This window comes from Sebastes umbrosus, chromosome 6, assembly GCF_015220745.1.
Source record: "Sebastes umbrosus isolate fSebUmb1 chromosome 6, fSebUmb1.pri, whole genome shotgun sequence".
NCBI classification, from domain to species: Eukaryota; Metazoa; Chordata; class Actinopteri; order Perciformes; family Sebastidae; genus Sebastes; species Sebastes umbrosus.
Window position 1 is genome coordinate 28519054 of NC_051274.1, and position 14335 is coordinate 28533388.

General features: G+C 39.3%; 1 protein-coding gene and 1 long non-coding RNA gene across 2 annotated transcripts; both read left to right on the plus strand.

Moving 5' to 3' along the window:
* Positions 1-1559: 1559 nt before the first annotated feature.
* Positions 1560-7239, plus strand: LOC119489197 (polymeric immunoglobulin receptor-like). The gene is made up of 5 exons (XM_037771361.1): positions 1560-1652; positions 3484-3828; positions 6013-6339; positions 6680-6790; positions 7226-7239. The coding sequence occupies exons 1-5, from the start codon at positions 1613-1615 to the stop codon at positions 7237-7239; spliced, it is 837 nt and encodes a 278-aa protein (XP_037627289.1). The 5' UTR covers positions 1560-1612.
* A 478-nt stretch (positions 7240-7717) lies between these two features.
* Positions 7718-10840, plus strand: LOC119489273. Its single transcript, XR_005207144.1, has 4 exons — positions 7718-7953; positions 9001-9111; positions 9384-9523; positions 10411-10840. It is a non-coding gene; the product is annotated as an uncharacterized LOC119489273 (long non-coding RNA).
* Positions 10841-14335: the final 3495 nt, after the last annotated feature.

Consider the following 14335-nt stretch of genomic DNA (forward strand, 5'->3'; position numbering starts at 1 on the left):
ATTTACAAAAGGATCAGAAACATATGAAGACTGAAATGTATATTTCACTCACTCCACCATCCCAGCAAAGATTTACTTCATATAGTAAACCTAATAACTTAATTAAAGTTTTTCAGCTGGGCATGTGGCAACTGTTGGATAATATAAGAGATTGTCCAAACATAATAAAATGAGTTTATATTTCATTTAGTTTGCTTGATAATGTAATGAACCAGGTCTGGGTTTGTTACTTTATAACTTTATAACAGAGAGAACAGGCGACAGATGGATCTTTTAGCAGGTTTATTTTGAAAGATACAAAGTTAAAAAAGGTAACGTTACAAATAGAAGCTGTGTAAACATGCTTTAAAAACAGATGTGAGGACAGCCGGTGGTACCGTGAGGTGGTCGGCTTATCATTAACACGGTGTGTTTCGGTGTAACGTAACAGCGGATGCCTACCTCATTTGGCAGCCTTGTAATGGGGGGGGGGGGATATTGAGTACGTTTTGCTCCCGTTCTATAATATAAATATAAATATAAATATATAAAAATAGAGAAATCATAAGAAAATATAAATAAGAAATATATATAACAACAGTGCAAATAATAATGCTGAAAAATAGGATCTTTGCAAATAATATAAATCAATGCATTTATAAGAATGCAACAATAGTGTAAAATAAGAATATTAGTTTAAATGCATTGAATAAATAAAACCAGTGTTAGTGCCGGAGTAAACCAGATTATTGCATAGCCGAATTATTGCTCCAAATTATTGCACTGTCAGTATTGCACAGCTGAAGATATAATAAATTATGGGGTTATAGCTCCTGATAGGGGTAAAAATAATAAATATATGTTGTGTGTTATATATATATATACAACAATTTACAATCTAACGTACATATCTACCGTTTTCTAGTCTAGACAAGGGTATATTTGATCCTAAATATAATCTATTTACTTTATGTTGTTGACGTCTGTATGATGATAAAGTAGAATAAATTAAATGTCTATCAGTTTGAGTAGATTACAAGTAAATGTTTGTACCGGTAGTCACACGGAAATGACATTGGATCGTGTTCCATGACGAACACAAAACGGCGTTGCATGTCGTCAGTAAAGGCAGCTGGTTAGTCGGCATCGGTGCAGGCTCGCTGTTGGAGGGTTTAATAACTCACTTCCACTCCCCAGTGATTGGTTTGGAATGGCCCTTAATATGGCGGACCATTAATTTAACTGGACAAGGTTGTTCACTGAAATTTCTCTTTGCTTCCTTCATTTTTTTTTAATTCATGATTTAACAGTATTTTCAGTCAGATGTGTTACAGCATTTTATTGTAGTTACTGTGTCAAATGAGCTTCAGAGCCGCTTTATCACAAAACCAATGATCTACACAAATTCATATAACACTTGCAGCCCCCTTCAACTTCATCATCATCATCATCATCATGATCCTCATCATATTGTGGTTGCAGCTAAAGCAGCAAACAGAAAGAGAGATAGAGGAAGGAAATGTTAAATTAGCAGCTTCCTGACTGACAGATAGACAGATAGTGGAAGGAGTGAAGTGACGGAGGCAGTTCTCCTGCAAATTAGTGATTTTTCTCCATCAAGATCAAATTCAGAATGAATATCCACCATGTTCTGTCCTTCTGCTTCTTCTCAGGTGAGGACTGATCTGAAAATGTTAAAGGATGTTAAAGGACAATAAAAGTAAGACAGGAATTATCTCTGCTATTGGCGATGTTCAACCTGGTGCTATGAGCAGCTCACAGCCTCTTTCATTTTATTAAATTAGCTCTCTGAGGAAAAAAGGTTGGGGACCCCTGGTCCAAATGTTCAATGTTTTTCAGTTACTGTTTCTTTATTCAGATGTCCTGTTTAGGGCTTTTAAACGATTAAAATGTGTAATTGTGATTAATCGCATGATTGTCCATAGTTAATCACAAATAATTACAAATTAGTCACTCGTTTTTTATCTGTTCAAAATGTACCTTAAAGGGAGATTTGTCACGTATTTAATACTCTTATCAACATGGGAGTGGGCAAATATGCTGTTGTATGAAAATGTATGCATATATGTATTACTGGAAATAAATTAACAACACAAAACAAATGACAAATATTGTCCAGAAACCCTTACAGGTACTGCATTTAGCATGAAAAATATGCTCAAATCATAATATGGCAAACTGCAGCCCAGCAGGCAACAACAGCTGTCAGTGTGTCAGTGTGCTGACTTGACTATGACTTGCCCCAAAACTGCATGTGATTATCATAAAGTGGGCATGTATGTAAAGGGGAGACTCGTGGGTACCCATAGAACCCATTTTCATTCACATATCTTGAGGTCAGAGGTCAAGGGACCCCGTTAAAAATGGCCATGCCAATTTTTCCCGCGGATCCCAGCTGGACATCAGATGAGTAGGCGGTCCTTAATGCGGCCAGGACGCATTCGCATACACACTGCTAAAAGAATGTGGTCATATGTGTCCCAGACTACCTCTGAATGTGGTCTGAAAGATCCGATCTCAGTGCGTCCTCAATGCGTCTCGTGTGCGTTCACACCTGTACTTAAAGCTGTCCACTTGTGATGCGATCACTGAGGATGCATGTTAATACCAGGTCTGAACAGGGCCTTAATCTGTAGAATATGTCAGACACATGAAAAAGATATATTTATTTTTAACCCTTTAACACTTTAACTCTGTTTCAAATTCTTAACCTCTTTCTGTCTAAAATAAATATTGTACCATTATCAAAGACAAACTCAAGCAACGCTGTCTGTGTGGACGCCACACGCGTGCGAGCAGCAGCAGTTCAGTGATGGTACGTGTCCACAGGGGCATTTTTTTATCACGAGGGATCACCTCGCTTCCCAGCATTAGACGCTTGATGGGCTGCCACTAGACACAAGGCACTCGGCACCTGATTGGACGAACATTTTCCCTCGTGGGCTTCAGCTCCCAGCTTTAAAACCAGAACCAACATGGCGGCTCTTTCTTCTCTTATATCACAAAAATAGTTCACCAAAATGTGTTTCTGAAAACATTTTAGAAATAAGCCATGCAGTTGCTAAATCTGTCTGTGTTTTAGGTCGACAACAGTTAGTTTAAAAGTTTCTAGGGAGTTTCCAGAGACAGCGAGTCGCACTTTACGCCCCTGATTAGCATAAAGTAAACTAGACCTCAACTTTATGCTAATGAGGAGCGGCCAAAGTGACGCTTCGTCTCTCGCCACGCTGCCAGAACGCATTGCACGGCTGCTTACATAGACAATGAATGGTAAGTGTGGAAAGGACGGAGTCTGTACCATGAGCCGTCACACACAGGTAAAGATAGACGGTGTGGCCTAGGCCTTATAGAGGAGAGAACATGGCCTGCTGAAGTGAGCAGGGGCGTCCGAGAGTCAGGTCAGGCAAAACAACCAAACAAATAAGAAAGTCCTCATAACAGAAAGAACTGACCATCAGTGTTCTCTGTTCTTATTTTCAACAGCACTGTGTGGTGGAAACACTCGGCTCGTCAGCGCAAAAGTCAACATTTTCACAGGAGCTGAAGGAGGAACTGGTTCAATTGATTGCTACTTCTCTTCATATGGAGGCAGAAAGTTCTTCTGTAAGAACGAATGTAAAGCAGAAGATATTCTTATTAAAACAGATGATGTCAGAGCTCAGAGTGGCAGATTCAGCACTGAATACAGAAACAGATCTTCAGGAGGAGGATTTCTGACTGTGACCATCACACATCTGACCAAGTCTGACGCAGGACGGTACAGGTGTGGTTTGGGCAAAACTTTGGTTCCAGAGTCATACACTGACTTTGAGGTCAGAGTTTCAGATGGTGAGTTTCTACTGAAAGTCTTTTAACCTGCTATATTTAGTGTGTTCATCATATTTAGTGAGGAAAGAATGAAATCAAATGAAATTGTGGGAAGAATGTGAGTTATTTCAATTTCAATTTCAATTATTAACAAAGGCCTTGAAGGAGGGTTTGTTTTCACCGGCATTGGTTTGTCTGTCTGTCTGTTAGCAGGATTACTCCAAAAGTTTGCGATGAATTTGAAGGGGTGGGGTGTGGCACAATGAAAAATCCATTAGATTTTGGTGGCGATCCGGATCATGATCCGGATTCAGGAATTTTTATAAGGATTCCGATCAGCCTGAGCATTAAGACCACAGAGTATAACACATGCGGAGTGTAACTGATGACGAGTTGATGATGCGTTGATGACACGTTGCTGGAGCTGCTGTCCGTCCGTGGTGAGAAAGAAAAAAGCGGTAGATGATGGGATGAGAGACAACGTAGTGTAACGTTATACAGACATAACAAGGCTGCTGAATGAGAGAGGCATCCGCCGATACGTTACACGAAACACACCGTGTTAATAATAAGCCGACCACCTCACGGTACCTCCAGCTGTGAGCTGTGATCTGTTTTTAAAGTCAGGCACCTTGGCGGAGGTCTGTGCTCTCCGAGTGCCATTCTAGTTAGTATTATTTTTATTTAGTCCAAAATGCAGCTGCTCGGCTTTTAACTAGAAATAACAAGAGATCACATATCACCCCTATTTCATCCTCTTTGCACTGGCTTCCCATTAAATGTTGCATCCATTTTAAAATACTGGTGCTAACCTTTAGAGCCTTGCATGGTCAAACACCCCAGTATATTACTGACCTCCTCCTCCCTTACACACCAAATCGGGCTCTTAGGTCTTCTGACCAAAAACTACTGGCAGTCCCCCAAACCCACTATAAAACCAGAGGTGACCGTGCCTTTCAAGCTGTCGCACCCAATTTATGGAATGCGGTCCCCCTATCGCTGCGATCTCTAGACTCCTGTGACATTTTTATGAAGCAGATGAAAACGTTTTTATTCAGACAGGCTTTTGTTAAAGGGACTATTTGTAACTTTCAGAAATGCTTCTTAACAGCGACACCTGTGGCCGTGAAATCAACGAAAGTCAGCGTCGGGCTCGCGCTTGCTCGCTCTAAATATACCTGAACGAGCATCACTCAAAACAGTGAGGCGACACAAGTCAGCTAAAACCACAATATCACTCTATATTTCAGCTGCTTGGCAGTAATGTTAGCTGACCAGACGAAGGTCTCTCCATGAACATGATTTAGATCTGATCCTAGTGTTGGCTTTTCCAACCTAAGTGCAGGCTGAAGCAGCGGGGCTCTGCAGCGGTGCTCTGCAGCATGTCTCCTCTGCTCTCTCCACCCGCAGCCGGAGAGAGCAGAGGAGACACCGGCACCCGGTCGGTAACGAGAAGGTAACGTAGCTCCGTCACTTCACAAGACACGGGAAAGCTCTGTTGGTCTGGAGGAACTGCAGAATTTATTTCTGCACAAACATCCCCTGTGCATTCACTAGATATTCTCAGAGCTAAACTCTACTGCAGTGTGGAGTGAGCGCGCGTTCACGTCTAGAGGTGGAGCGAGACAGCGAGGACGCGCGCGCATTCTGAGTGAAGGAGAGCATGCAGCGGAGACGAGGCTCCAGCCACACGCGAGCGCGCATATGCGAACGCGCATGTATGACGACCCGCTACATTTATGCGCGTACAAAGTTACAAATAGTCCCTTTAATCTGTCAGAATAACTGCTCCACTTTACTAATTGCTTTTATTGGCCTTTTATTGACTGTGTTCGGAACTTTTGACTTGTTTATGTGTCTCTGTCCTCATTTGTGTGTTTTGTTGTGATTTTAGCTTGACAGCACTGCGCTTGTCATCGCTACTTTTAATATTGACTTGATGTATTATTTTTATTAATGTAAAGCACTTTGTGATTTTGTATCTGTGAAAGGTGCTAAATAAATAAACTTTACTTACTTACTTATTTGTGATGTATGAACTCTAAATATATTAATGTAGCAAATGATTACCCCACTAGTCACGGACTGTGGCTGAACTGGGCAGCTCCCAGTGTGTCTCTGTGGATCTGTGTCAATGTGAAGCAAGAAATATTGTGATTAGACTGCAGAAGTTCAGATGGTAACTTTGATTGTTCATCTTTTCAGGACCACTGTTGGCTGGGCAATCAGGTTTCTTCCATACAGAAACTGAAGGAGAAGAACTCACTTGGGGATGCAGCAATACCGTCTACGGAAAGCAGAAGTTCTTCTGTAAGAACAAATGTAAAAAACAAGAAGACATTCTCATCGAAACAGAAGGCAACCAAGCTCAGAGTGGCAGATACAGCATTACATATGTAAAAGGATCTGTATTTGGACTGCATATGACCATCAAACATTTGACCAAGTCAGATACAGGATGGTACAGGTGTGGTTACGGCAGAGCTTCGTCTCCAGATTCATACATGGATCGTTTCGTCATTGTCACAGATGGTGAGTTTGTTTTATTGAAATGTTTCTTCATAATCCACATACAGTACCTTCAGTTCAGTACACAAACTGATAATGAAAAACAGATTTATTGTCATTTAAAATCCCACCAAAATGGATAATGTGAAACATCTTTTCTGTCTTTTTTTCTTCAAAAAGAACCCTTTCTAAATGACCTTACAGCAGCAGAAATTAAAATTTGACCAATTGTTTCTTTTCGTTTTTTTATCATCAGGATTTCTGTGTATCAGTATTGATTCAGTGTCTGATTGTTTCATTGAGTTTTCATTTATCACTGCTCCAACCACTTCAAACCCAAACTGGACTCTCTGATCCTTTTCAGCATCAGTCCCATCAGCCTCCACACCAACACCAACAACAACTCAGAGTCAAAGCTCCAGTTCAGGAAGTTTCACAACATCAGTTTCCCCTGAAACCACCGACCCGCTTACAGGTACAGTTCATAGACTGTTTGTCCTCCTGCCGGTCAGTGTCTCAATTTCATCTTCAACAAAACAAATGTTCTTAAAAATGTCAAATTAAGCATAACAACACTGTCCAATAAGAATAATAAAAATATCCACTTTCTGTTCAGCACATAAGACAGGTCAGTACGTAGAAGATTACCGTTTTACAGTAAAACTCAGGTTTAATTAAAGATACGACACATTATACAAGACATTATGTTACATGTGATATGAACACATGACAAGTCAAGAAACATCTAGACCAAAGTCTTGGATATTTTATCATAACAGGAAGATTTTCTCATTTTATTAAAGGTGCCATGTGGAGTTTTCTTGTCAACAAAGTTTCTGTTTACATTCAGTGCTACTCACCAAAACACACTGTGTGTATCCTTGAGGTTTAACAATTGTTTTGAATGCAGTTCCCTTCTCATAAAGGTTTTAAAACCTGAATCAAAGAACGTATATTGATAAGAAGTGAAAGTTTGTTCCATTACAACATCAGCACCTAGCAGCAGAGCTATGCTTCCACCGTCTGGTTCCCACTTCTAACAAGGCTGGTGATCCAATAGTAAAACATGGTATCATGTGGTATCACTGGGTCGTCAGTTAGTGTGGAAAAAAATCGGATAAATGGCTGAGTTTGACGGTAAATGCTTGGAAATTAAAATATGACCAGTTATTTCTTTTGTTTTTTTTTAGGATGAAAAAAACTAAATATATTTGTTTTGAAACTTAGAAACTTGGTTATTTGATTATATGATTTGTGCAAAAAAAAAAGATTGCTGGTTTGGGTGTTTGGCCAAAAGAACCAGGTGGAGGCGCACCTATAACCCCTAAGCCACTAGGTCTTATTTATATATATATTAGCGATTATCTAGGGATTTATTTATCTGTCTATCTATCAACAGCATCCAAATTTTATCATCAGGATTTCTGTGTATCAGTATTGATTCAGTGTCTGATTGTTTCATTGTGTTTTCATTGATCGCTGCTCCAACGACTTCAAACCCAAACTGGACTTTCTGATCCTTTTCAGCATCAGTCCCATCAGCCTCCACACCAACACCAACAACAACTCAGAGTCAAAGCTCCAGTTCAGGAAGTTTCACATCATCAGTTTCCCCTGAAACCACCGACCAGCTTACAGGTACAGTTCATAGACTGTTTGTCCTCCTGCCGGTCAGTGTCTCAACTTCATCTTCAAACAAAACAAATGTTCTTAAAAATGTCAAATTAAGAATAACAACACTGTACGATAAGAATAATAAAAATATCCACTCTCTGTTTCAGCACATAAGACAGGTCAGTACGTAGAAGAGTAAAGTTTTACAGTAAAACTCAGGTTTAATTAAAGATATACAAGACATTTTCTTACATGTGATATGAACACATGACAAGTCAAGAAACAAGTAGACCCACATCTTTGATATTTTATCATATCAAAGGAAGATTTTCTCATTTTATTAAAAGTGCCATGTGGAGTTTTCTTGTAAAAATAGTTTATGTTTACATTCAGTGCTACTCACCAAAACACACTGTGTGTATCCTTGAGGTTTAACAATTATTTTGAATGCAGTTCCCTCCTCATAAAGGTTTTAAAACCTGAATCAAAGAACGTATATTGATAAGAAGTGAAAGTTTGTTCCATTACAACATCAGCACCCAGCAGCAGAGCTATGCTTCCACCGTCTGGTTCCGACTTCTAACAAGGCTTGTGAGCTCATAGTAACACCACGATGGTATCATGTGGTGTCACTGGGTCGTCAGTTAGTGTGGAAAAAAACGGATAAATGACTGAGTTTGACGGTAAATGCTTGGAAATTAAAATATGACCAGTTATTTCTTTTTGTTTTTTTAGGTTGAAGAAACTAAATATATTTGTTTTTCAAACTTAGAAACTTGGTTATTTGATTATATGATTTGTGCAAAAAAAAAGACTGCTGGTTTGGGTGTTTTGGCCAAAAGAACCAGGTGGAGGCGCACCTATAACCCAAGGCCACTAGGTTTTATTAATATATATATTAGGGATTATCTAGGTATTTATTTATCTGTCTATCTATCAACAGCATCCTATTGTTATCATCAGGATTTCTGTGTATCAGTATTGATTCAGTGTCTGATTGTTTCATTGTGTTTTCATTGATCGCTGCTCCAACCACTTCAAACCCAAACTGGACTCTCTGATCCTTTTCAGCATCAGTCCCATCAGCCTCCACACCAACACCAACAACAACTCAGAGTCAAAGCTCCAGTTCAGGTAGTTTCACACCATCAGTTTCCCCTGAAACCACCGACCAGGTTACAGGTACAGTTCATAGACTGTTTGTCCTGCTGCCGGTAAAAAAACAAATAAATGGCTGAGTTTGACGGTAAATGCTTGGCAACAACGAAGTGAATGCAATGGAACGAGGGAGGGAGACTGTGACATCTAGTGGCTGAATGTTATCAATGTTATCAATAGCACCTTTAAAGGATATCTTTTTTATTTAGTAGTAGTTTTACGACTATATATCACTGCATATTTTCATTTAGGTTTTAGTTTACTACACTAACCCTGCTCCCATGTCCCTCACCCAGGTTACTTCCTGCCTCTGGTTGTCGGTGTGACTTGTGTTTTTGTGCTGCTGGCTGTTTTTCTGCTGCTCCTCTACAAATGGAAGGCAAGAAGGAACTTTGCTGTGAACACCGGAGGAAATGCAGACGACATACACATGGAGGTGACTTTTCTTTGATTGCTGTATGGTGTTTAATTACCCTTTTTATTTTTGCAATTTCAGACGAATTTCATTTCATTTATTGTCCACCAGGGTGGAAATTTGTCTTCGGCTCACCAAACACAAGAAACAACATTATAAAGCAGACAGCAGCTAGTACAAAACAGATACAGAGACAGGTCATGTTACACATTAAAACAGTTCATGTCAGTGCCTGTGGCTCAGATCTGCTCAGTCACTTTGTTGAGGTAAGAATATTGATGGCACTAGATGGGATGACGGACTTTTTAAATACATTTTTAGTTGCCAGAGGGACTCTATAGCGCCTGGCTGAAGAGAGGATGGGAGCTATCTGCCAGGATGCTCTTCGTTTTCTTCCTCGTCCTTGCTGTAAAAAGTTGAGTCAAGGACTTTTGGGGTTTACCAACTACTTTGCTTGCTACTGACACAATCCTAGAGAGTTTATTCTTATATCTACAGTTTAGGTGACCGTACCAGGCAGGAAGGTGAAAGGTTAAAACACTCTCAACAATAGTTTTATGCACTAATTCTAAAATCTGCTGACTGACACCGAGGCCACTAAGTTTCCTTAGAAGATAAAGTCGCTGTGAGCATCTCTTGAAAATATACTCTGTATTTTCTGAGAAGCTCACCTGGGAGTCCAGAACTGTACCGAGGTATTTCAAGTTTTCCACAGTTTCAACATGTTGGCCATCCAGTGAACCTGACTTTGTGTCTGGATGTTGTTTTGTGCTGCACATGATTAATTTACAAGCTTTAATGTTCAAAAAACGCTTTATTTTTCTCATACCAACTGCGCTGCAGCACCGCTGAGCTCCTGTTACTCTGGCTACTGCTGTATTTCAGGTTTGATGCTTTTCCTGTTTCAGGCATCTGTCACCTATGAGAACTTGGCTCCAGTCTCCACATGTGAAGAGTCCATCTACCAGACCCTCCAACCAGCCAGCACAGATCAGGACCAAACCTACTCTACACTTTAAGACAGCAAACAAATGATAATGTTTGGATTTGAATCTGGATTTTGTGCAGCTTATAATGTTCTGCAAGGTTCCATTTGTTGCTTTACTGTTGGCAGATATTATGTAAGGGATAATGTACAGCCAGCGGGTCATTGTTGTGAAAGAATCCCAGACAGGGTGTTGCTGCACCCCGATGCAAAGTCCTGAAGGGGATTCTTTCACAACAATGACCTGCTGGCTGTACATTATCCCGCTTATTACACGGCTACTTACTGAATAAATCAATATTTTGACACAAAAACGGTCCGTCAGAGTCCGACATCAGAGCTGCGCCCATAGCAACGGTCTGTTGTACATAGCAACGGTTTGCTATACAGAAATTACAGACTGCAGAACGCTGTGATTGACCAATCAGAATTGAGTATTCAACACAGCCGTGTAATAACTGTAAATATATTTTTATCACTTCCGATGATGTTGATGAAACAGAGCTGACCATTTCTCTGAGGGTGTAAATCACCTTGATTATTCTGACATGTCCCATCTGTCTTCTGTCTTATTCGTCCTCTAAACTCTGAGCAATAGATCAGGAAATGAGTCCAGTTGTTCAATAAGTCAGACCAAGTTGCATTTTGTAATGAAAGTTAAGAGAAGCAGATTTTCAACATTATTTCTCATTGTTATTTTGCTTGAATTATGAAATCATTTTATTTGTCATACTTTATTTGTATAATGTTGTTGAGTTTTCCAAATATTTTATTGAGTTTGTTTAAATGAGTGTAGCCCGTCCACCCTCTATGTACGTAGATGGGGCCCTGAGTTCTTTCCCCCTTTTAACTTCTTTAGGGTAACTCTGATTTACTCAATGTTATTTATCTTGGGTCACTATAGAAATAATTGAGCATACTAACCCTTTAGCACAATATACTATATAAGCACCACAGTCTATTTAGGCTATATACCCTTTAACCTCTGAAATAATAAACACACCCAGAAACCGTTTTATAATAGAAAGAAGTAATTTTTTACTTTAATTGTCATAAAAAAATAAATAAAACAATATTAACCTAAACCGTAAGTGTGTTTTTCACTTTCCCTTTAACACACAATGAAAAATGTGTATTTTAACCATGCTTTTTTAACAAACCCTATGTATTTATTCATTTATCACAGACAACTATTTATGTATGCATAATATTAACTGGACTACATTAGTGAAACTGTGCCCCTCTGGATTATAATGGCTGGTAAATGTCAGTTCATCTGGGTGGTGAAAGATGTTACTGCACTCTTACATTAAAGACAGAAAACACCACAGCGAGAGTGGAGCAGTAGATTGGCAGGAAAATAATAATAATAATAATAATGATAATAATAATGAAAATAAATAAATAAATTCTCTCTATTATTCCTGTTGCTCTTAAGTAATTAATTAGAAGTTTATGTACTTTCCTAGATGTCTTTCCTAGTAGATTCTCCAATGTAATATTCCCATCATTTAGTCCTGATATTGTCTTTTAAACTTGTCTTGACCATGGATATATAAAGAGAACTGGATACAGCGTTGGAGGTAGAGCCCTGTTCATTCCTATGAGAGTTGCTCAGTGGGGCATGAAGCCAAAATAGCTCGACTTCTGAGTGATAAAGTACCCGGATCTTCCGGCGATCTTCCGCATCCATTGGGCCCATAGAGCAGGCGCGGTAGCGTTTCCTTCCGCCTCCCAGCCCTCGCTCTAGCCTCGGTCGGGGGCTCATTCACATTAACAGAGGAAGAGAAATAACTCTGGATTCAGCTATTAGTGCATTTTACAACTTTTAGGACCTAATGATTTAAATAAGGGCTATTGTGTTTGTAATGCAAAGTTTATTCACCTGAAAAAAAATTATCCTCTGAGTTATAGACGTCTCTTTCCCAATGAAAGTCTATGGGGAAAAGTCTTTTTGGGCCCAATGGCATCACGTGACGGACACGGAAGTTGTAGTACCGCCGTTTGGCCACTACGAAAATTGATATCAACAACAAGCACTCTTCCTGGGGGCTTAGTCTTGACTGGTTAAAAGTCTTTATTTATTCATTGATAAGAAGAAAGATTTTAATTGACTCAGAGCGCCACCTGCTGTTGTGGAGGGCAAATTACTTAGAACATTTGTGAGAAGATACTCAGTACAATCACAGTGGAAAGATGGTGCCAAAAGTGGTAGCAAAGGTAACGTATATTGCCAAGAAGTGAAAGTCAATTATTCGTTCCATTGCAACATCAGCACCTAGCAACAAAGCTATCTGCAAATTGCAGACATTTTCATTAGAAGTGTACAAATTTGCATTTCTAGGTATACAGATGTTATGTTACATCAAGTGTTTTCTACTTAATCTCCTGCAGACAGAGTGCACGATCCACCAGGTTAAAGGTGCACTTACAACGCCTGAGGGAGCATCACAATAAATGCTTATCCAGGCACATGGAATACATAAAACCCCAAACCCAAGTAATAATGATGGGGCTGTGATTCTCAAATTCAAAAATAAATGATTTTATACAAAGACTCTGCCCTGTCTGGGGCCTATTACACATTATGTTTTGGCTTTAAAGTGTGTAGGAGTGTAGTGCTCTTCTTGTGAACCTCATGTTCTGCAGAAATGCTAATAAATGTGTCTCTCTGTGGTGTTTAGCTCTCAGGAAGTTCAAACCAAGATGGGGAGACCTCATCACCACCAGAACTTTCATCTGACCTAGCCATTTGCCATGAAACAGGAAGTTGTTACAACTCCACTGTACATAATCCGATCTGCCCCAAATTTCTCAGGCATGATAAGGGTCCAGTCCTAAAGACATCTGCGTGTCCATATTGAATAACACTCATAGCGCCCCCTACTGGAAATGACATGTTTTCTATTTTAATGTACTCCTCCTAGCAGGTTGACCCGATCCACCTCAAATGTGGTCAGAAAAGCCTTAAGACCTTGATGATGCATTATTGTGAAGACTGTGAGTGTTCGTATTGTTAGGGTCCAATCGATACTACTATTCTTACCGATACTATCTGTACTTTTTCATTAATAAAGGACTGCTTTTTAAAAAATATATTCTTTCAAAAAAGAATATATCCAGAACGTAATTCTAGAGCAGCAACAGTAATTTTTACAACTCGACTCTTCTTATGAACCTCATAGCTCTCAGGAAGTTCAAACCAAGATGGGGAGACCTCATCACCACCAGAAATTTCATCTGACCTACCTACAGCTTCCAAGAATTTGATAAGTGTCAACAAGTGATTTTAGCTTGTCCCATATGACAGGCCTCCTAGTAGTTTACTTTACCTTGGCTTTTATGGCTGTTATGGTATAGATTTATATAAATCTGTTCTCTTACATTCTACATAAGTTGCTTCCTTGACTTTAAAACTGTGATGGAAGCACACCATGCTTAAATTATATGAGAAATTCAGTTTATATTATGATAACTGCTTATGTTTTCTGTGAAACTAATTATTCATTTACATACAAAACATGTTAAATCATCAATGCAAGTTATAGGTGCAATTATCAGTGAAAGGATCAGTGACCTCCTCCGTGCACACTCTCACTCTCTGCTTGATGCAAGCATACAATATATTTTTTTAATGTTGACGGATTGGCTGGTAATTTTTACAACAGCAAAGTCTATAAGTATATAATCTCAATAATATCTCACTGGAAACAAATCTAACATGTCAATAAAATAAATAATATTCTGACATTAAAATGCTGAGTGAAGTTTAGAAAGAAGACGTGCCTGCAGGTACCGCTGTAGAGGGACGGTGCTGGAGGCCTCAGCCAGTAGCTAAGTTAAGAATT